At 41.3% G+C, this 22,657-nt stretch overlaps 2 protein-coding genes across 2 annotated transcripts in view; one reads left to right on the top strand and one right to left on the bottom strand.

Annotated features, from left to right (window-relative positions):
• Positions 1–18,239, top strand: part of JAM3 (junctional adhesion molecule 3) — an 84,410-nt gene extending 66,171 nt beyond the window's left edge. The window contains exons 2-9 of the mRNA XM_049654050.1: positions 7,127–7,192; positions 7,713–7,826; positions 11,898–12,050; positions 12,518–12,720; positions 13,717–13,816; positions 15,565–15,694; positions 15,792–15,846; positions 16,135–18,239. Of these exons, the coding sequence (XP_049510007.1) occupies positions 7,127–7,192; positions 7,713–7,826; positions 11,898–12,050; positions 12,518–12,720; positions 13,717–13,816; positions 15,565–15,694; positions 15,792–15,846; positions 16,135–16,170 (857 nt within the window). The 3' untranslated portion in view covers positions 16,171–18,239. The remainder of the gene's footprint in view (positions 1–7,126; positions 7,193–7,712; positions 7,827–11,897; positions 12,051–12,517; positions 12,721–13,716; positions 13,817–15,564; positions 15,695–15,791; positions 15,847–16,134) is intronic.
• A 1,224-nt stretch (positions 18,240–19,463) lies between these two features.
• NCAPD3 (non-SMC condensin II complex subunit D3) overlaps positions 19,464–22,657 on the bottom strand; it is a 46,257-nt gene continuing 43,063 nt past the window's right edge. The window contains exons 24-26 of the mRNA XM_049654037.1: positions 20,477–20,551; positions 20,339–20,399; positions 19,464–20,248 (exon numbers count right to left, since the gene is read on the bottom strand). Coding sequence (XP_049509994.1) covers positions 20,140–20,248; positions 20,339–20,399; positions 20,477–20,551 — 245 coding nt within the window. The 3' untranslated portion in view covers positions 19,464–20,139. The remainder of the gene's footprint in view (positions 20,249–20,338; positions 20,400–20,476; positions 20,552–22,657) is intronic.

The raw sequence follows: 22,657 nt of genomic DNA, 5'->3' as shown, positions 1-22,657 counted from the left end.
TATTACCATAATTTTGGTTTGTCAGTGCACTTTTTATTTTCTACAGAATTTAAAAGATAAATGCATAAAAGTAATTACAAATATATGTTATATATAAGGCACACAGCATGTAAAGATGTGATTTGTGTCATTAATAATATAAAGGAAAGGACAGAATAGAGTTTTTGTGTATAATTGAAATTAGGTTGGTATCAACTCAAATTTGTTATAATTTTAGAATGTTACGATAAACCTTATGATAACTACAAAGAAGATATCTACAGAGTTTACACTAAAGAAAATGAGAAGGCAGTCAAAATGTGTCACTCCCCAGAAAACACTAAAGAAAACAGTAATGGAGAAAATGAGAGGCAAAAAATGATACATACAGAAAGCAAGTAGCAAAATAGAAATAAGTTCATTATTACTTTAAATTTAAGTGGATTAAGGGGCTCCTGGGTGGCTCAGTCGGCTGAGCCTCCGAATTCGGCTCAGGTCATGATCTCACAGTCTGTGAGTTCGAGCCCTGGATCGGGCTCTGTGCTGACAGCTCAGAGCCTGGAGCCTGCTTCGGATTCTGTGTCTCCCTCTCTCTCTGACCCTCCCTTGTTCATGCTGTCTCTCTCTGTCTCAAAAATAAATAAACATTAAAAAAAATGTTTAAATGTAAGTGGATTAAACTCTCTATCAAAGGCATAGATTGGCAGAAAGGCTAAATAAGTGATCTAGCTACATGCTGTGTATAAGACATTCACTTTAGATCTAAACACAAATGGGCTAAAAGGATGGGAAAAGATATTTTGTGCAAATAGTAACCAAAAGATAAAGTAGAATTTAAGTCAAAAACTGTTACGAGAGACAAAGAATGCCAGTTTATATTGGTAAAAAGATGAGTTGATCAAGAAGATATAATAATTACAAATGTGTACATCAGACGTCTGAGCCTCATAATATATGAAGCAAAAATTGACAGGATTGAGGGAGAAATATTTTTACAATAATAATTGGAAATTTCAGTGTCCACTTTCAGTAATGGATAGACAAGATAGAAGATCAATAAGGAAATTTAGGACTTGAACAACGTTATGAACCAATGGGACCTAATGGACATATACAGAGCACTGCACTCAATAACAGCAGAATACACATTTGTCACAAGTACACGTGGAATATTCTCTAGGATTGACCATATGTTAAGCCAAAAAAGTATTAATTAAAAAAAAACATATGAAGTATCTTTTCTTTTTTTTTTTTTCTTTTTTTTTTCTTTTTTTTTTTTTTTATGTTTTTTTTTTTTTTTTGGGACAGAGAGAGACAGAGCATGAACGGGGGAGGGGCAGAGAGAGAGGGAGACACAGAATCGGAAACAGGCTCCAGGCTCCGAGCCATCAGCCCAGAGCCTGACGCGGGGCTCGAACTCACAGACCGCGAGATCGTGACCTGGCTGAAGTCGGACGCTTAACCGACTGCGCCACCCAGGCGCCCCTGAAGTATCTTTTCTAATCACAATGGAATGAAACTAGAAAGAAGTAACTGAAAGAAACTAGGAAATTCACAAATACATGGAAATTAACACACCTTAACCAGTGGATCAAAGAAGTTACAAAGCAAACCTTGAGATAAATGAAAACATACCCAAATTTATGGGATTCAGAGAAAGAAGTACTAAAGGCTAGAATACTTCAGATTTCAAAAAATAAAGGTATAAAATCAATAACAATGTTACACCTTAAGGAACTGGGAAAAGGAGAATAAACTAAACCCCAAACTAGCGGAACATAGGAAATTATAAAGATTAGAGCAGAAATTAATAAAAAAGAAAATTAGAAAAACAATAGAAAATAAATGAAAATAAAAGTATCTTCTTTGAAGAGCTAAACAGAATTGGCAAAGTTTAATTAGATTGACTAAGGAAAAAAGAAGGTTTGAATTACTAAAATCAGAAAGGAAAGTAGGGGAAGTGCAACAGTTTGTCAGTTTCTTAAAAAAACTGACCATGCAGCAACATACAGTGGAGCACTTGTACTCTTGGGTATTTATTCCAGAGAAAAGGAAACGTGTTTATAGAAAAAGCTGTATACATATATTCACAGTAGTTTTATTTGCAATAGCCCCAAAGTGGAAACCACCTAGGTATCTTATAACAGATGAGTGGTTAAACAGTGGTATTTAGTATTCCATACCATGGAATACTACTGAGCAATGGAAAGAAATGAACTATCATTGTACCCAAGTTGGATTCAAAAGGGCATTATGCTGAATGAAAAAAAGTCAATCTCAAAAGATCATCTATATTTCCATTTATATATATTATATATCTCTAAATGACAGAATTATGGAGATAGAACCAGATTAGTGGTTGCTAGGGGTAACAGATGGTGTTGGGAGTAGATGTGATCGAAAAGGGTAGCATGAGGGAGATCTTTGTGATGATGGAATAGTGCTGTATCTTAATTGCAGTGGTGTTTATAGGAATCTTCACATGTGATAAAGTGACATAGAACCATACACATTTATTCTACACATGTCAGTTTTTGGTTTTGATATTGTGGGGAATTATGTAAGATATGACCAATGGGAAAATGTGGGTAAAAGTTATACTGAATTTTAATGACCACATACTGAAACCATAATATATTTGAGACTTACCATACCTGCCTCTAGAAGAGAGTCTTAAATTTGGTTAAGAGGTTTTGAATAGAAACAGACAACTACACCTATCTTAGATCCTTTCTAAGTCCAAGATTCAATAATATGTTTCTAGGCAGGATGAAGAAGAGAGTGCCCACATTATAGCTCTGTGAGAAAATGGAATTCAACTAAATGATGCTTTGGAAAGCTCAAGTCAAGGAAATACAATATAGAATACAAAAAATGCACTTTGATTTATTCAGCAAACACTTTTCAGTTACCTACTAAATATCATTCAGTCATGGAATTGAAGATGTAAAGATGAAGAAACATGATACTTGTTCTTTTAAAATTTTTTTAATGTTTATTTTATTTTTAAGAGAAAGAGAGTGTAAGCAGGGGAGGGGTAGAGAGAGGGAGACAGAATCTGAAGCAGGCTCCAGGCTCTGAGCTGTCAGCACAGAGCCCGACTTAGGGCTCGAACTCACAAACTATGAGATCATGACCTGAGCCGAAGTCGGATGCTTAACCGACTGAGCCACCCAGGCACCCCTGAAACTTGTTCTTTAAACTAGAGTGTGAGCTCCATGAGAACATAGATTTTTATTTGCTTTATTCATGTAATCATGGGTAATGTTTAGGCCAGGATCTGGCACACAATAGGTGCTAAGTAAAAATTGCTGAATCAATGGATTATCCTAAAAAGCTTAGAGTCTGATAGACAAGCCAAGATAGGTAAGAAAATAAATAGGGACAACATGTGATAGATACTATCACAGACTTTCCCCCTTTTTCTCCTTTCAAAAAACCCTTTGTTCAGTCTTAAGTAATGCAATCATTGTGTGGGTATTCTGCTAGTACTGGAGTTAGGTATGTGCAAAATTAAACTTCAGGGCTGGCTTCCAGACCCCATTTCTACTGGTTCTGTCAGAGTCTTACCCTCAGGTGGGGATAGTGTTCCAGCTGAGTCACTGTGATACCTTCAAGAGTTGGGTTTGTTCCAGCCCTCACAGCACTGTTCTTTTACACACGGTATTGCTATACAGTTAGCCCTTGAAGAACAAGGGGCTAAGAGGTGCCCCGCCCCTGCAGTTGAAAATCCTAGAACTTTTGACTCCACCAAAACTTAACTATTAATAGCCTACTGTTGATAGAAGCCTTACCTATAACATACACAGTCGTTTAACACAAATTTTGTTATGTTGATTGTATTATATGCTGTATTATTACAATAAAGTAAGCTGGAGAAAAGAAAATGTTAAAACCATAAGATAAAGTACACTTACAGTACTGTATGTGTATTTAAAACATCTTCCATAAGTGGGCTGGCAGGGGCTGGGACAGAGGGTGGCAGCAGTGAGCCTGGCTCTGGGGTGACACTGTTCCTTAGCTTGGTGGTCTCTGCTCAGCATTGGCAGCGCTTGGGCAGCCCACAGGCACTGTGAGTGTCCTGGAGGTGCCATATAGCTGCCCCAGCTGCCTGGAGTATATGGCTGGCTATAGCTAGCAGCAGCTGTGGCCTCTGGGAGGCTGCCAGGATGCATCAGTGCTGGGCCAGGAGGGACCAGCGGCAGCTCCAGTGCAGCCCAGAGCCCTCTGGGCATGTTCTTCCGCTCCAGCCCAGTTCCTCCTGCCTGCCAGCCCTGGGCGTTCCACTGGACCACCCTGTTGGCACATGGGGTGACCTGCAGCCCTATCTAGTACCAGGGGTCCGGGGCTGCAGATGGCCTCTGTGGGCATCCCTGCCTGGGTTCTCAGAGGGCAGCAGGTGCAACTTCTGTGCCAGTCTCTTCGATTCTTCTGTGGAGACTAGGGTGGGCAGTTGTCAATAAATCCTATGTGGCTTTTGCTGTCCACTCAAAAACCCACCTAAAAATGGATTTGTGCAGTTCAAACCCATGTTGTTCAAGGGTCATCTGTATTTTAAAGTAGGGATCTGGGTTAGTGAGGATGGGTAAATGAGGCGGTATAGAATACTTGTAAATTTAAGACTTGTTTAAGAATGGAAGGAGAATTTTGAGGGAGGACTCTCAGCGGGACCACCTCACACCCTGGGCCCAGCTGTCGTGAATCATCACTTGGGCTAGAACTTCACTTGCTTGTAGTGGTCCTCTGTTGTTGAATTTTCTTGGGACATCCAGGACTGGCACAAGCAGCTGTCTGTGAAAACTTACCCAGGGTCGTTGGGCAGTAGAGGGTCAGACCAAGCCTTTATTAAGGAGTATAGAGCACTCACTTCTTTGCTGCAGAGTAGAGGGATTAAAGAGGTGATTATTTCCATTATCTGGGGCATGTTCCTTTAGCTTCTTTTAGGTGGTAAGAAACAAATTGGCTTATTTCACTCTAGAGGCTTATTGTAAAGAATGTGTCTCAGTTGGCCTTCATGAAAATTTGACATTGTTGCAGACACTAGAGTAACTTCAGTGGTACCTCTTTGTCTTCCAGTTCATTTGTTACCAACTGTAGTGTTTCCACCATTTTGATAGCTAATCTTTCACTCTACTTCCACTCAGTTTCTTGGGTGACTATGCACTCTCTAATTCATTCTTAATTTCTCTCAGCAGGAAAGGGTCAAGTTGGGTTGTCCAATTATTTATTATCCAGTTGGACAAAGCTCTCATGAGTTACCTCAAAGGCTCCTTAGATGGCCTCTCAGTTGGAAGCTGATTACTTGTCATAGTTCTTTGTAACCAGAGTCTTATTTTCTCATCATCTAAACTATGGTGATCATACTGAAAGAACTGTCTATGGTCATTTCCTTAGAAGGAACATGTGTGTCCTTGGTAGATATTCAGAGCATCATTTATTACTCTTTATCAGTGGGTCACTGGGAGTTTTCAGACTAAAGGAGATGTAGAAATTGCTGCAGATACACAGGGTATATTTCTGGTTTCCAAAAGGAATAGCCCGTGGCTAACCAAAACAAAATCAAATTATCTTTACTTGTCCTGGTTCAACAACCTTTTATAGAAATCATTGTTTTAGATACTAATAGCAACTCAGGTGTACATATTATATTTCTGATTTTTATCCCTTTTAGTTTTTTTTTAATGGCTTTTGCTATAACTAATGAAGTCTTACTAAATAAGAAAGGATCAAATGTATACTTGGAACTATGCATGAAACTGAACCATTAAATATGATTAAAAATGGGAAAAGAATAGATTGTTGTGACCTTCATCCCACCTAATGATTCAAGGTGTTAGAAAAAAAGCAGCTTAGAGTACACATCTTTGCACATTTTCTTTATCTGGGATAGTAAGTAAGCTAAGAACCAGAGACCTTAATGAGGATTTTTTTTTTTAAAGATTTTATTTTTAAGTAATCTCTACACTCAACATGGGGTTTTGAACTTACAACCCCAAGATCAAGAGTTGCATGTTCCACCGACTGAGCTGGCTAGGCACCCCATTAATGAGGGTTTTATATATGAAGGCCTTCTTTGGGGAATGCATATTTTTCTAGAGGCCAGGTAGCTGAAGAATGACATTTTGTGAGTGGTCAGTCTACTACTTGATCTTCTCCAAGAAAATTAGTAAGACATTTTGAGACCACAATAAACTAGTTTTTTTAAAAAAAATTTTTTTTTAACGTTTATTTATTTTTGAGACAGAGACAGAGCATGAATGGGGGAAGGACAGAGAGAGAGGGAGACACAGAATCGGAAGCAGGCTCCAGGCTCTGAGCCATCAGCCCAGAGCCCGACGCGGGGCTCGAACTCACGGACCACGAGATCGTGACCTGAGCTGATGTCGGACGTTTAACTGACTGAGCCACCCAGGCGCCCCACAATAAACTAATTTTAATGTTTTTTGAAACACATAGAGAGTCAAAGCTAGTTTGAAAGGGATTACCACGCAGTTGGTATATCCTGATTTCATCAGTGGCTTCATTCAACTTAGCTTCATGAAAATTACTTTATTATTTTTCTCATTTTACTAAAAACTAGTGAAAACTTTTTAATGGATGGGAATCACTGGGTTGCATGGTTAATATTGCACGGTGGTCTCTTAGCTGGTTGGGCCATACCAGAGAGTGTCGTGCCATCCTGAAGGGGAGAGCACCTGGCCGTGAGTCTGTGCCATATCAAATCCACCAAGAGTGCTGTTGCCGGGTAGGAAGCCTTAGAGGGGAGGAGAGTTGCAGGAGGCAGGAGTGACAAGAAGACCCCGGTGGGTCTGGATGAAGGATGTTGACAGGATTAATAATGACTCTGAGCAAAAAGAAAATTCTTAAAGGAAGAGTCTTTAAAGCCCCAAGGCCATTTTGTTCTGGAACTAAGAAAGAAAATGAATTCTTAGGACTCTTCTCTCAGTTCATTCCAGTGAGGTCAGACTGAGAAAGAAAGCAACTTGCTCTATCTAAGAGATTTTGTTTTGGAATATAATATTTTTCTATCCTCTGTGGTAAGTGATTGTAGCCTATTTAGAAGGGAAAAATCTGAGCTCAGTTGGAGAGTTCTCTGCTATTTTAGAGTTATGTCGTCTCTGATTTTACTTTATTTTTTTTCCTTCAGGTTGCTTGATTGGGGCTGTGAATCTCAAATCCAGCAACCGAACCCCAGTGGTACAAGAATTTGAAAGTAAGTACAAGGGAGAGACCACTAGGAGAATAGGCGCCATCTAACGGACACTGGGTAGTCTTACAACCAACTGAGGACAAACACACACACTGTAGTGCCAGAGATGTTCAGGTGGGTGGCCCCTTGGCAGTGCATTTGGTGTACAGGTGGGTCAGTACAACACTGCTTCAGGAGGCCAACAGGGAACTCTGCAGCTTTTACATGGGCTAAAATCCGATTTCTGCTCTGGCTTTATACGTATACCACAAAGAATTTTCATGTATATAAGCAGAGTATTAAGGGGGAATGTGTATTCTATTTAGTAAAAGTCCTTGCTAATCATATGTATTATTTTTCTGGCTAAAATTTATCTTTTGTTAAGGTCACTTGGATCCTGGAGATAGGTAGATTTGTAACCTGCATGAAAGACGTCTCTAAAATTTGTGATAACTTGCAGGGTCTGGGTACACAAATGATTGTAAAATTGTTTCACATCCTCTGAGAGTTCTTTTCTTCTTCTTCTTCTTCTTCTGCTCATTAGGTGTGGAACTCTCTTGTATCATTACGGATTCACAGACAAATGACCCCAGGATTGAATGGAAGAAAATTCAAGATGACCGAACTGCATATGTGTTTTTTGACAACAGAATCCAGGGTATGGCCCTCTAATCCCTTCCTTTGTCCACAAGGTCCAGGCATGTACTTGTGGCCAGAGACTTTCCTCTGACTGGTCCTGCATCTGTAGCAAGGATTGGTTTCTTTTTTTGTTTGTTTCACTTATAGAAAACTCAAACGTAGAAAAGTAATGAGAATAGTGTATTGAACCTCCCCATCCCTGTCATCCAGCTTTAACAAGTATCACCTCTTTAGTGAGGATTTAAGTCTGTCTGCCCATCCTGTTGGAGTATCAGAGTGAACATTTTGTTAGGCCATCCTCTTATCACAGTCCATGACATTTGTGATACAAGCTGCATGAGTTAATCAGAAAGATCACGTGGAGCAGCAGGGAGACAAGTATTTACTGAGCACCTACTATGTGCCACACTTCCCATGTTGAGAAAGCGTTTGCTAGAACAGAGGTCAGCATAGGGTGTTCTCGGGTTGCATGAAGTAGGGGCAGGGTGGGTGGTGGGGAAGGCTTCCCAGAAGTGACATCTAGACAAGGTGATGAAGCTGGGTAACCAGTGAGGGGCTGGTGAAGAGGGGTGGATAAAGGTGTTGGGCAAGAAAGAGTGTTGTATATAAAGATGTGGAAGCAAAAAGCAGCTTGGCTCAGGGAAACTGCAAGTTCTCCACCATAGCTGGGACTTAGGGAGGGGAGAGAGGAGGGATTCTCCACAGCTGGGAAGGCATGCCAGGGCCAGGCAAGAATGAGGGTCCATAAAGATTTTTAGGAGGAAAGTGTCATGATTTCATTTACACTTCAGGAAGACTGACTTGCCTGCCTTGTAGAGAAGAGATTGGAGAGGGAAACTCAGAGCAGAAGTGCTAATTCTGAATTTTTTGCATATTGCAGAAGGGAGTTGCTAATGACCTGAGCTAAGGTCAAGGCAGTGTAGAGAGAGATGAGGAGGGGTTGCTAAGGGCTGGCTGTGGCAAGGGAGGGAGAAGGAGGAATTACAGATGAATATCATGGGACCTTCCCTTCACTCTGACAGGAGGGACATGGTAGACATGAGGGACAAATGCAGCAACTTCTAAAGGCTGGCTTCGGAGTTGTCAGAGAACCTGCTAGTTGAGGCTTCAGAGGAGAATGGAGATTTTGTGGAAACAGCCTAATCTCAGTCTTCCTGCTTTGGGTCCCCAATATCATCAGGAGTGATAGGCTTTTAAATATCATTTTTTCCCTCACCAGTGTCTCCCCCACCTCTTAATTTTGAAGAGATGGAAATATTTTTCCCAGAAAACAAGTCCATTTTCTCTGGCAACTTAGGCTGCTGCTGATAAACCCTGTACACGCACTGGTGATTATCAGAAAAACCAAGTAGGAATTTTCTTAAAGCACTTCTGTTTCTGGGAATTAAACACTCTTAGCCAGAGGGAGGGGGAAGGTATTTACACACAAAATATGAAGGCTGGAGGAAAACTTGAATCTGCTTGGTCTCTCCTCTTGCCTCAGTTCAGGTCTGTGCTAAAAACATCCTGATAGATCTTTAAAAATTTTATTATTGAAGTATGGGTGAAATACAGTGTTCTATTAGGTTCAAATATACAGCCTAGTGATTAGACAAATCTGTACCTGACTCAGGCTCACTGCAAAAAGTGTAGTCGCTGTACATGACTACAATATCACTGATGATATTCCCTATGTTGTACTTTTTATCTCTGTGACTTACTTATTTTATAACTGGAATTTTGTGCCTCTTAATTCCCTTCACCTCACCCTCTTCCCCTCCAGCAACCACCAGTTTGTTCTCTGTATTTATTAATCTGTTTGTTTTTTTTCTATTGTTTTGTTTTTTAGATTCCACATGTAAGTGAAATCATATGGTACTTGTCTTTCTCTGTCTGACCTCACTTCACTTAGCATAATACCCTGTAGGCCCATCCATGTTGTCACAAAATGGCAAAATCTCATTCTTTTTTATGGTTGAATAATATTCTCAATAATACACACACACACACACACACACACACACCCATATCTTTGATAGATTTTTATTTACTAATTTCTTAAATTGTTGAAATTCTAATCCTCTACTGAGGGCTGCTGAATAACAAACCTTCCTATAAGAAAATACCTTTGGAATGTTCATCCTTTGCAATAAGCATTTTGCTGTTTTTATTATATTATGGTAAATCCTTCCTGTTCTTGCCACCATTCAGCAGGTTTAGTAATAATTAGTTTCTATGTTTGTGTCATTTTCCTCCTAACTCCTTCCCTTATTTGTCATTCTTTAGGTTCTTCATGCTTCTTTGAAAGAGTTACCATCTTTTTGTGCTTTAAATGTTTTAAAAATTAAGATACAATTTGTATAGTATAAAACTCATACTTTTAAAGTGTATACTTCAGTAGTTGTTAGTATATTCAACAAAGATATATATCTCTCACCACCATCAAATTCCAGAACACCTTCACCAGCCTCCAGAGAAACTACATGTTTATTAGCAGTTACTCCCCTCCCCTTTATCCCCTCCTCCTGGCAGCCAGTAATCTCCTTTGTCTCTGTGGATTTGCCTGTTGTGGACACTTCATAGAAATGGAGTCTTACAGTGTGTGGTCCTTTGTGACTTCTTTGACTTAGCATATTGTTTTCAAGGTTCATCCACATTGTAGCATGTGTCACTACTGCATTCCTTTTTATATGGAAGAATATTCCATTGTAAGTAGGCTACTTTTTAAAATCCATTTATCATTGATGTACATTTGGGTTGTTTCCAGTTTTTGGCTATTATCAATAATGCTGCTGTGGGTATTCATGTAGACATAATGGTTTTTGTGTAAATATAAGTTTTCATTTGGGGAAGATAAATGACCAAAAGTATAATTGCTAGGTAATATGGTAGTTGCATGTATAGTTGTTGTTGTCGTTGTTGTTTTTAAGAACTTGCCAAACTCTATTCCAAAGTGGCTACACCATTTTACATCCCTTTAGCAGTCTATTTCCCCACATCCTCACTAACACTTGTAATTGTTCATCTTTTCAGTTCTGCCCTATGTGGGCGTGAAGTGGTATCTCATTGTGGTGACTAATGATTTCGAGCATCTTTTCATGTTCTTAGTGGACATTTGTATATTTTCTTTGGAGAAATGTCTACTCAAATCCTTCGTCCATTTTTAACTAGGTTATTTGTCTAATTATTTTTGAGTTGCAAATTCTTTATATATTCTGGATACTAGCCCTTTGTCAGATTCATGATTTGTAAATACTTTCTCCAATTCAGTGGGTTGTCTTTTCAAAATTTGCATGTGTCCTTTGAAGCACAGAAGTGTTTAAATTTTTTATGAAAGTCCAGTGAAGGCCAATGTAACTTTTTTTATCCTTATGGTTTTGGTACCATTTCTAAGAAATCATTGCTTAATTCCAGGTCATGATGATTTATGTCGATGTTTTTTTCCTAAGAGTCATACTGTTAACTCTTACAGAAAGGTCTTTGTTGTGTATGGTGTGAGGTAGGGGTCCAATCTCATTCTCTGGCATGTGGATATCCAGTTATCCCACCACCATTTATGAATACTGGTTGTTTTTTAATGTTGTTTGTTTGATTTTTTTCTCTTTAAATGGGGAATCCTGGCTGGGAATGATGAAGAGGAAATGAGGTCCCTGCTTTAACAACAAAGACACATGTAATGAGTCCTCTTACACACCAGGTACTATTTTGCTGCTCAGTGTCCTCAGTTCATCTCTGTTGTAGAGGAGCAGAAACAAAATCCAGTCTGAAATCTCCTAATTGAGGCATTAAATGCTGGCTCCAGAAGCCACCTTCTTTAAGTGGCAAAGATGTTCTTACTTTTTATTTTTATTTTTTAAAGTTTTTATCTTTTTATTTATATTGAGAGATTGAGAGCAAGTGGGGGAGGGGTGGAGAGAGAGGGAGAGAGAGAATCCAAGCAGGCTCCACACTGTCAGCACAGAGCCGGACATGGGGCTCGAACTGCCAACCATGAGATCCTGACCTGAGCCAAAATCAAGAGTCAGATGCTTAACTGACTGAGCCACCCATGCTACCCCCAAAATGTTTTTAAACAGTTTTTTGTGTGTGTTCTGTTTCCTCTTTTCTATAGGAGATTTGGCAGGTCGTGCAGAATTATTGGGTAAAACGTCTTTAAGGATCTGGAATGTAACCCGGACAGACTCAGCCCTTTATCGCTGTGAAGTGGTTGCTCGAAATGACCGCAAAGAAATTGATGAGATTGTCATTGAGTTAACTGTGCAAGGTAGTAACTCACATGAAGTTAAAACATGTTCTCCCTTTCAGGCCTCATGAGTCTGTCTATTAAAAAAAAAAAAAAAGGATTGGGGAAGGGTAAAAAAGAATAAAGATCAGCTCTTTCTTTCTTTCTTTCTAGAGCTACATCCCAGGGGGTATTGCAGGACTTGCAGAGCTTGGACTGAGTCAGGGTGGAAGGTGAGAAGGGAAGTGGAACTCCTGCCACTCCCCTCCACCAGCTGTAGGAGGTGCTCCTCAGGGAGATGGAGGCATTAAAAATGCTTTGTGGGACTATATGTGGGGGGTGAGCTGTGAGGCAGATGCAGTGGCAGATCAGAGCCTGCAGGCAGGATGTGGGGATGGCAGTGGTGCAGGAATCTCCTGGCTGGTTTTCCTGGTTTTGGAGATTTATTGTGGGCTTTGATAAGAAGCCATGTTGCTGATTTTAAACCCCAACCTGTGTTTCTCCCACAGTGAAGCCGGTACCTCCTGTGTGCAGAGTACCAAAGGCTGTACCCGTGGGCAAGACAGCCACGCTGCAGTGCCAGGAGAGTGAGGGCTTCCCCCGGCCTCACTACAGCTGGTATCGCAATGACGTGCCGCTGCCCACAGATTCCAGAGCCAATCCCAGATTTCGAAACTCCTCTTTTCTCTTAAACTCTGAAACAGGCACTCTGGTAAGATCTCTTCTCAGAGGTGAGGATAGAAACGTCTTTATTGGGGAAGGGATTCCTATTGTGGAAAGAGCACTTATTGAGAGAGACGATGAGCTTTATAACACAGGAGCTAAAAACCCATAATGTTGGAGATTCTGTGGGAAAAATGAACCTCCCCTTCTTTCTATAAACCAGTTCTAAGGGGATAAAATAAAGGGAAACCTGGAGAATAAAGTGTGATTATGTGATTATGAAGGGATAGTAAACAAATGTAATGGGTGGATGATGTTAGGGTCCTGATATGAATAACCAATTATAAAAATCATGAGACAATCAGGGAAATTGGATTACTGGCTGGATATTTGATTAAGGAATTGTTAGTTGCTTTAGGTACGATCATGGTATTGTTACAATGTTAAGAAGCTCTTGTCTTTCAGAGATGCATACTGAAGTATTTATGGATAAAATGTGTCTAGAATTTTCTTCAAAATGACCTAGTGGTGGTGGTGGGAAGTGGGTGGGGGGAGAGACGAAGTAAGATTGGTCATGTGCAGAAGACAGAATTGCCCTCAGCAGCATCTCACCGAGCTTTTACCACAGCTACATCTCCTGATCTGTGGTGTATCTAATGTAGCCACAAGCAGGTTATACTAGGATCCTCTGTATTTGTATTGCCCAAGTGTTGCCTGAGAAACAGTCATTATCAGAGAGTCCCTTTCCCTGAATAAAAGTAAAGCTCACATTGCATTCTGAATGTTATTAGGCTTTGATGTCTCCAGAAACCTAATGGGATCTCATTGTTCAGGAGCTCTTGGGCAAGACTTGGGAAAAAATTATCGGGGAAGAACCTGGACACTGACCAGGAAACCAAAAGGAAACTAAGAGCAAATAGACATTTTACTATGTTCTGAACTTAGCAGCTTGGTGGGGGAGAAGCATGGCAGTATCTTCTCTTCTGTCTCCAGAGGTGCACCCTGTTGATTAGTCTCGTGGTTTACTTGTGATTTCCGGAAACAGGTTTTCAGTGCTGTTCACAAGGAAGACTCTGGGCAGTATTACTGCATTGCTTCCAATGATGCAGGCTCAGCCAGATGTGAGGAGCAGATGATGGAAGTCTGTGAGTTATTTTTTGAAAATATTTCATCTGAAGACTGGCAAGTGGATAGAACATTTTTAATTTAATATTAGGCCATCAGTTTAGACAACTATTGTGCCATAGGTCAGCTTTCTTCTGGAGATGACTGGATTCACCAAAACCCATTAGGGGACATTGAAAGGAAAGATGAGAGAGTTCTGAGTAACAGCTAAATGACTAAGAAGTGGGTACTTGCAATATGTTTATCTCCTCAAAATAAACCTTCAGGAGTCTTCTGGTGTTGGGAACGTAGCTAATCATGTCACTTTTCAAATAAACTCCATTTCTTTGGTTATTGATAGGATTATCAAAACATAACATTGTGTAAGGTCTCCAGCAGTTTATCCAGTTATAACCATTTTGTTATAAGCTGAAACCCAGAGTTTTAGCCCCAGTAACTTTACCCTATTCTGTGATGATGCTGTCTCTAGGGTACTGGTTCTGAAGGGGTGGTGTTGGGGGCAGGATGGGGCACACCTCCTTCCTTCCTGGGTATAACTGACCCCAGAGCAGTGTTTTCCAGACTTGCCTGATCATGAGAATCATTTGAGTGCACTTGCACATACAGATTCCAAGGCCTCACCCCAGGCATATGGACTTAGTCCCCAGGGGAGTGTCTGTGGAAATGTCTGTGTGTAAAACATTCCAGGTGATTCTTGTCATCTGTCAAATTTGGGAAACTGCTCCAGGGCAGGAGGAAGATTCCTGGGCTTTGCCCCAAACCTATTGAATCTCTAGTGATAGAGGTTGGGAATTGGATGTTTTAAAGTCAGAATTTCAATTTTTAAATGCACACTCACATTTGAAATCACTGCACTGAGATAAAGGAGAATTTTAACAACTTCCAAGTTGTTTTCCATTATGTTTTCCATTGCATTTTTATTTGCATGAAGGAAACACCCCCAGTGCCCCAGCTGACAGGGACTGAGTATCTTTGCCCTGTATATAGAAATGGGAAGAGGAGGGGATCAAGGGGTTTCCTCTAAGAGGGCTTATAGATATGAGGCCAGGCAGCTGCTGGTGAAAGGTCACGTTCCTGCCTCATATTTTTACCTTTAAGTACTGTGTGAAACTAGTTCTCTTCCCCCAAATAATCCACAGCAAAGGGAATCCCTGGAAATTAGGAACTTTTTCTTCTTTGAGATTCCTGGCACCTTATTCTGTCTTTATAGTGAAACCATTTCCTCCATTAATAATATTTTCAGGGATTTAACCAGAGGATTTTTTTTTAATTTTTAAAAAAATTTTTACATTTATTTATTTTTTAGAGACAGAGCACAAGCAGGAGGGGCAGAGAAAGAGGGAGACACACAAAGCAGGCTCCAGGCTCTGAGCTGTCAGCACAGAGCCCGATGCGGGGCTTGAACCCACAAACCATGAGATCATGACCTGAGCCAAAGTCGGACGCTTAACCGACTGAGCCACCCAGGCACCCCAAGGATTTTAAAGCCTTTTTTACAACGCTAAGCCCCTTTTAATACAGGATTAAGTATAATAGCATTTCAACTGTGGAGGTCTCAGTAGTTTTACAAGTGAGATCAGGAGTATGGGGTCCTATTTGTTAATGGGCTAGAAAGAGTTTTAAGTGCTCTCACTCTGCTGGCTGGGGTGGGCATGAGGGGGCAGGGCGGCGATGTGGAAGGATAAAGGAGGGAGGCACAGCAGGGTCAGGGGCTTTTATAAGACCAGATAGTGTGTATTCTCTCTTCCCTCCATCCATCTTTCTCCAGATGACCTGAACATTGGTGGCATTATTGGGGGGATCCTGGTGGTGCTTGCTGTACTGGCCCTGATAACAGTAGGCATCTGCTGTGCATACAGACGGGGTTACTTCATCAATAATAAGCAGAATGGTGAAAGGTGAGCCTGTCTTCTGTCTTAAGTGACAAAACCAAAGTTTAAGTTGGCATCCTATGAAAAATCAGTAGTCACTGAAGTCCTCTCTCTCGTATTTCAGTTACAAGAGTCCGGGGAAGTCAGATGGAGTTAACTATGTCAGGACAGAGGAAGAGGTAAGGAAAGGACTTTCAGAACCTAGAAAGGGGGGTCTTCAAGCAGGAAAATGACATTCCTTCTTGGAAACTCTCCCGATATAATATTTTATACACTCTGCCATCATAGTTCTCAGGCTCTAGTAGATGTTACTTTTGAAGAATGGTTTCATTTGATTTGTTTTGCCTTAAGTTTCTTCTTCAGGAAAACCGTGATTAGACCTGACTTCCTCTGTTCTTCTTCCTGTCCTCCTCGGGCCCCTTGGTTGGTAGAGGATAGCCTTGTCTAACCCTGTGCTGGCCTTGCAGGGCGACTTCAGACACAAGTCATCATTTGTGATCTGAGATCTGACGGTGTGGCTGAGGGAGCACACGCAAATACCTCCACCAGAAACTCCTATCAAGAACAGCCCGGGGCCAAGTGCACTTGGACAGAGCTACACACTTGCGCAAAAGCTTTTTATTTGGCCAAAGTTGACTGCTACTCCTTTCTTACTTTTTAACAAGCCACATAAATAAAAGAAGTTTCCTCCAGCTGGGCCCAGTCATCATAAGGAAAAAAATTCTATTTCACTGAGGCTGATTCCCAGTCTATTTCTGGCCTTGTTCCCACCTGAGTGTTAGGGTCACTGTGAGGCTCTTGCTCACAGAAGCTGGGCTGGGCACCATGGGCCTCTGAAGGCAGTGTATTTGCCACTCACTGACATCAGCTAGGGTGAGCCCCATGAGAGGGGCCGCAGGGCAGCCACATAGCACCAGTACTGCAGGACTTGAGAGCATGACCCACTGTGAAACCTTGCAGCTGGAGTTTGAACCAGTCAGTCCAGAAAAGTGGCATTTTATGCAATGACCTTGTTTCATAGTGGCCCACAGTCAGCACTGTACTCATTGTTCTTAAAGGTTCTATTGATCAGTATTTTAGTGTCCATCTTGGAAAATCTCTTTGGAATTTTATTAAAACAGCTCAGATCAGGAAGATATATTGTTTGTTGGAAGAAGGGATCTTCTCACCTGTAGGAACCCTGCTTGCCCTTTGGGGGGTGGGGTGGATGTGTGGGATGTTCAGTATTTAAAGAAAACCTTCATTTTAGGTGAAATCTGAAATGGTACTAAAATCATGTTCTGCTTTTCTATGGGTATTTTATAAAATTTTACATTCTAAATTTTTGCTAAAGATGTATTTTGGTTATTGAAAAGAAAATTTCTATTTAAACTGTAAATATGTTGTCAGTACAGTGTTAAATAACCTATTTTTTTAAAAATTTCAACTTAAGGTAGGAGTTCCAAACTACTAGTGTTAAATTGGAAGATATCAATGATTAAAGAGTATTTTGACCCAAGAAATCCTCTCAAGGAGGCTTATTGGAACATTCCTTTTTTCCACATAAGTGTCAGCATTTTTCACAAGAGAACTTAATGTTGGCTATACATCAGATCATTGTTACTTAGGAAACCTTAAAAAAAAAAATTCCAGTTGAATAATGTTAGTATCTGTTTGCATCTCTCCTAAAGACATAAGGAGCTCTAAGGTTAGCTTTGAATGGCCTCTTCACTCAAACTACCTGTGCCCAAAGACCACCCAGAACTGCTTAGACATACATGTGAAATGTCAGCCAATCCCTGGACTTGAGTCTTGTGCCCCACTCTAAATACTGGCTACTAACATGAAGGCTGGCCAGCATGCGCACTGCCATCTTTAATGCTCAGACAGTGGCTCTATGTTAGCTTTACTGTGTTGGACAGTTCTAAGGTGTACACTTCAGGAAGGGTAGGTGTCCTCCATGTGTCATCCCAACCTTTGGGTCCCCTGTGACAGAGCTCTATTTGGTTGTGGATGGCTCATGAAAACAAAGCAGCGGCTGCTGTTTGGTTTTAAAATTCATTTTACTTATTTGTGTAGTTCCTAAGACTGTCCAGGGCCAAAGGCAGTTCTGAAATCAACTACAATAATGTTTTTTAAGAAAATGAATTCCACTATTGCTCTTTGCCATGAAGAAAGCACAGACACCGCAGGTTGCGTCTTGCTTCACAATAAACCATTATGTGGCGGCAGAGAGGCCAGCCTTTTGAAGCCGGTTGGGTAGTGCAGCCAGGGCAGAAAGCCTGATGGTGAGAAAAGTGAAATGCCTGAATCAAGGCCATTTTCTGATTTTGATTTTAAAGTCTTTTTCTACCCAAGCCACTGCAGCTCACTGTGTGTGGGACATTAGAAACATCGTTATAAAGCCTTTGTTCTTCAAGAGCAGATGTTCTTCGCCTCAGATATGTTGCTGTGTTAAACTCACAATGTGAAGAGGTTTGAAGGAGCTGCTCAGAGGAGCACCCCCCAGTTCCACTGTGTGCTTAAAGGATGGTTTTTGTGTGGAAAGATGTAGTCATCTTGGTATTAAACTTCAGTGTCTTAATTTTTTCTACTTTGGGTTTTTTTTTTTTTTTAATTGAATACTTGAGACTTATGTTGACTTTTCTTTTGTAAGTTATGTGAATACTTTACCATGGGGTGTTTGGCAGAAGCGGTGGGCAACTCTTCATAATTGCTTAATGGTACCCATCTTCTTTTCCATTTGGGTCTTGAATGCTTAGACTTAAGACTGTCCCTTCATCTTCACCCCTATTTGGTGGAAAGGGATAGTGTCCCCGTTCTCTGGGAAGCAACACTTTGACTGCCATCTTGGTTGTCATAGTGATAGGGCAGCCTTATCGCCTCCCTTCTTATGACCCTAAAACCTCCTATCCTAGTGCCATGTGAACTGGGTCTGACAGAAGCGAGTATGGAGTCTGGGAAGTAGTTGCCTAACGTAAAAATGTAAGCCGAAAAGGAACATTCATGTGTTTTTAAAATGTGAATGCGACTGAAAACTCGAAGCCTCTACAAGGCTGTTGTGGCCTTTGGTGTGGCTGTTGCTGTACATAGAGACTTGTACTAACACACCTAGAAGTTGGTATTTGTTAAACCTCATTTATAAAAGCTTTAAAAAAAAAAACCAAAAAACCCTGCCTCATTATTTCTCTTTCTTATATGCTCTTACCTTGGGTTTACCTCTTTTTCCTAGCATTTTGTTAGGCAAATACATTTAAGATGGTATAGTCCCAGGTTTAAAGAGAGACTGCCATCAAGTACCGTCTACCTGATCTGGAGATAAGTCTTTACTCAAGAACACTGCTCTGTGACTTCCTCTGCCAATGACAACGTCCATGTGTGTCACTGTTCATATATGGGAGAGCTGAGGGGTAGAGCACAATGACATTCTACCTTTCAGATCCAATTACCACATTTATTTAAAAAAATAGCAACACAGTAACCCTGCACTTTTGCTTCTGTAGTCCTGGGATTAAAAAGTGAACTGACTGAATTTCTTCCCGGTCACTCTTGGACAAAACATGAATGGACATGTTTTAAGGTTACCCAATGGCATCAGAAGAAGACACCAAAGCCATTCCCCCTCGTGGGAGCAGTCTTTGTGGAGCTTAAGACAAGCCAGCATTAGTGCACGCAGGTCAGGACCCAAGGGGGGACTTTCACGAGCAGGCCTACATTCACACACTAAGAAGGATGTGTGCTGTTAGGCAGACAAAGGGACAGGAACTGAACATTACTGACAAAGGCTTTTTTTTTCCCCCTACAAGGAAAGTTGGGTTTTATTCTTTTTTTTTTTTTTTTTTTTTTTTTTTTAAACAGACATTTATTTCTCACAGTTCTCCAGGCTGGGAGGGTTTTATTATTAAACATTTCATGTAAATTAAAATGACTACCAGTAAAAACCCTGTGCTAAAAATAGAAATATTCTTTTGAACATAGAAGGCTGTATTTGTTTAACCTTTATTATTCCATTTTAGAAAGCTGTACACTTTAAAAACTTCTAATTTATAAATAAGAATAAAAAAATAATTACAGTCAAACTTTCATCATTAGATACAGGAAACTATGTAGGGAATTCCAAACAGATAACAGAGGCCTGATTTATATAATAGAAAACTCATCTGTTAAGTTGTGTTCCTTAAGGACCAGAATACAGTTTACCAGAATGAACTTGATACTTTCAAATGGAGTAAAGTTAGAATATTTTAAATAGCTAAGACATTTCTCTAATATTTTACAACTTTTTTCATATTTCATATATTCATAAAGAGAAATGTAAAAGGTTGGTCAGCCCACACAGGTGAACAGTTATGGGCTGGAATCACAGGAACGTCTCTGGTATCGCACACTAAAAGCTGCCCTCTCCCTGGGGGTGAGGGAAGTGGACTCTGCACAGACAGGACACACCATGTCCTTACAGCTCTTGCCTCCCAGACACTCCCAAACACATGGTTTCAGTTGGCTGTTTTCAGTGGGGTCTTTCGGAGTGACCTCCTGCTGGGGGCTGGGTTATCTTTATTTCTGGCTGGGGACTTCACGTTCCACTGCTGAGGCTGCGGGGCCCTAGGGAAAGGAAAGAGACAATTACTCTGGAACTAAAGATAAAACACTGACAAAAACATTTACCTCAAAAGGAACTCTTGGTAAACTTACGGTTTATCAGGAAGTGATAAACATAAAATGTCATTTCCTTGACACTGGGTTTCAATTTTCTCTGAAAGGGAGTCAGACACAAATTCAGATTTCCTACTCTCAAAAACAGCTAATATATCTGACAAGAAGGGAACTTGCCTTTGATTGAAGAAGGCGTCCGTGGTGTGACTATGTAGCTGACTCCTGCTCCAAATGTGACATCATTGATGGTCCCTGGATAAAGGGGAAAAGCAGCACCATTAATGAAAAGCCAGTAGGAAATAGACATACATAAAGTCACCGGAGCAAAGCCCTGGAGCTTCTGCTACAGTCTTACTCTTATTTGCATCAGGCCCCAAGTGCTGTCAAATCTAAATCCAGGGGCCATATAAGGCCTCAATTAGACTTTTTGCAGGATGAGACTTCGTCTTCCTGATATTCTTCCCATCTGTGGTCCCCTGGCTCTCTCCTCCTTGGACCACTCCCTCCTCAGACAGCTTTGCTGACCCCTGTGTACCCACTGTTCACGGCCTCTGGCTCCTCGCCCACCCCATGTCTCCTGTTACTGCCAACACACCAGTAACTTCACCCAGCTCTGACCTCCCTCCGGAGTCCTGCGTTTCCTACTCCCACACTACACTCCCTGAAGACGCTTAGCCAACTCATTACCCCTGCTCCTCAGCACACCTTCTGAATCTCTTTCCTATTGATGGTCTGTCCAAGCTGGGAATGCCAGGTGGGAAAGCTAGTAACAGGTCACGTCCACCTTCCTCCTATCTCCTCTTCCACTCCAACTTAGCACAGTGGTCTCCACCATGGCCTCCCCTTCCTCCACTTCCCCCCCTGGGAGGCAGGGAGCAGAGTGTGGGAACAGACTTGAATCAGACTTGATCGGAATTCTGGCTCTGGGTCTTACTAGCTGTGTGAAATTACTCTAAAAACCTCAAGTTTCTTTATCTCCAAAATGGGATACAGATGTACCTGCCTCAGGGTTGTCGGGATGAAATGAGATTATTTATGTTAAGTTCTTAACACAGTACTTGGCACAAGGTCAGTGCTGAAGAAAGGCTAACAATTATGTAATTTATTAGCAGTTATCCCCTATGTCACTAAAGTTTAAAGATCTGGTGAGGTAGCTGCTCTGCTTATGCATCCTGATGGCTCAGTGTTCTAGAGGAGGCCTCAAATCTAGCCTCTGTGTAAGCTGGACATAACAACCTCTGTGTGAGTCAGCCCCAAGCCACCCTTACCAACCCACTTGCTATATTCCCACACTGTGGGCCACCGTGTCCGATTATCACTGTTCTCTTCCTGGCTCCGGTCTGCACGTGCAGTCCCTGCTGCCTGGAACTCATCCTGCTGACAATGCCAGTCACTTGAGACCTGGGTGGTGACACCTCTCCCAGGGACTTGCTCCCTCCTCTGTGTCCTGTACCATCACACTTGTCGGGGATACACAGCACAGGCTCAACAGCTGGCTGGCCGTTGGCTATCCTGTCAGAGGCTGCGTACCTCCCACAAAACCAATTGCGACATAAGCTTTCTCCCCCCACACTGTAACCTTCTTAGAACACCAATTAGATCTTTCTAGTCTGTTTTAAAGTCTACCAGTGCATGTGCAGTGCTATGTGTCTGTGAACTACTTAAGCTATGTTAACTGATAAGAGATCTGTATTTTCATCATGGTGCCACTCAGCTCAGTTGTGCTCATTCCTGTTTCTGGGAGGCCTCTTCTCGTGCTGCGGTTCAAACTCCCTTTCCTTATGTGCACATTCTGTTTCCAGTTTGGAAACCTGAGCACATCCAGGCAATAGGCAGCGGTTTGGTGGCCCTCAGATTCCCTGTATACATCATAAGCGCTTAGAATCAAAGGCAGGAGCATCTTTGCTGCCCGAGTGACAGCAGTAAGAGGGACTTGCTGAACCCTGAATAGATTTCCACTTAAGATCTAGCTCTGAAAATGACTCATTTCCATTTAGCAAAGCCACTTTGCTCATGCTGAACACCATTTTTCCTCCTGCTTCCGTAGAGTGGAGGCCACTTCCTGAGAGTAACCCCACCTAAGAGTTGTCAACAGAATTTGTATTTATAAACCACAGAACAGACAGAACTGAGTGTTTTTACATGATCTAATAATTCCCAGGAAGGAGAACTAATGGGAGATCCTCCTCACGTATTCCTTCCTGGTTAAGAATAAGGATGGCCAGAAATTTTACATTCAAGAGACTAGATAAAGAAAAAGTGCTCTGTCGACCTGGGGACACCTGAGACGGCTCCATGCACACAAATCCAAGCAGATTTAATGCAACAAGCCAGGCTTTGCTGCTGAGGAGCTCAGGC

Source organism: Panthera uncia, chromosome D1 (assembly GCF_023721935.1).
Source record: "Panthera uncia isolate 11264 chromosome D1, Puncia_PCG_1.0, whole genome shotgun sequence".
Classification (NCBI taxonomy): Eukaryota; Metazoa; Chordata; class Mammalia; order Carnivora; family Felidae; genus Panthera; species Panthera uncia.
Note: the sequence above shows the minus strand (reverse complement) of the source record. Positions and strands in the feature narration are given on the sequence as shown.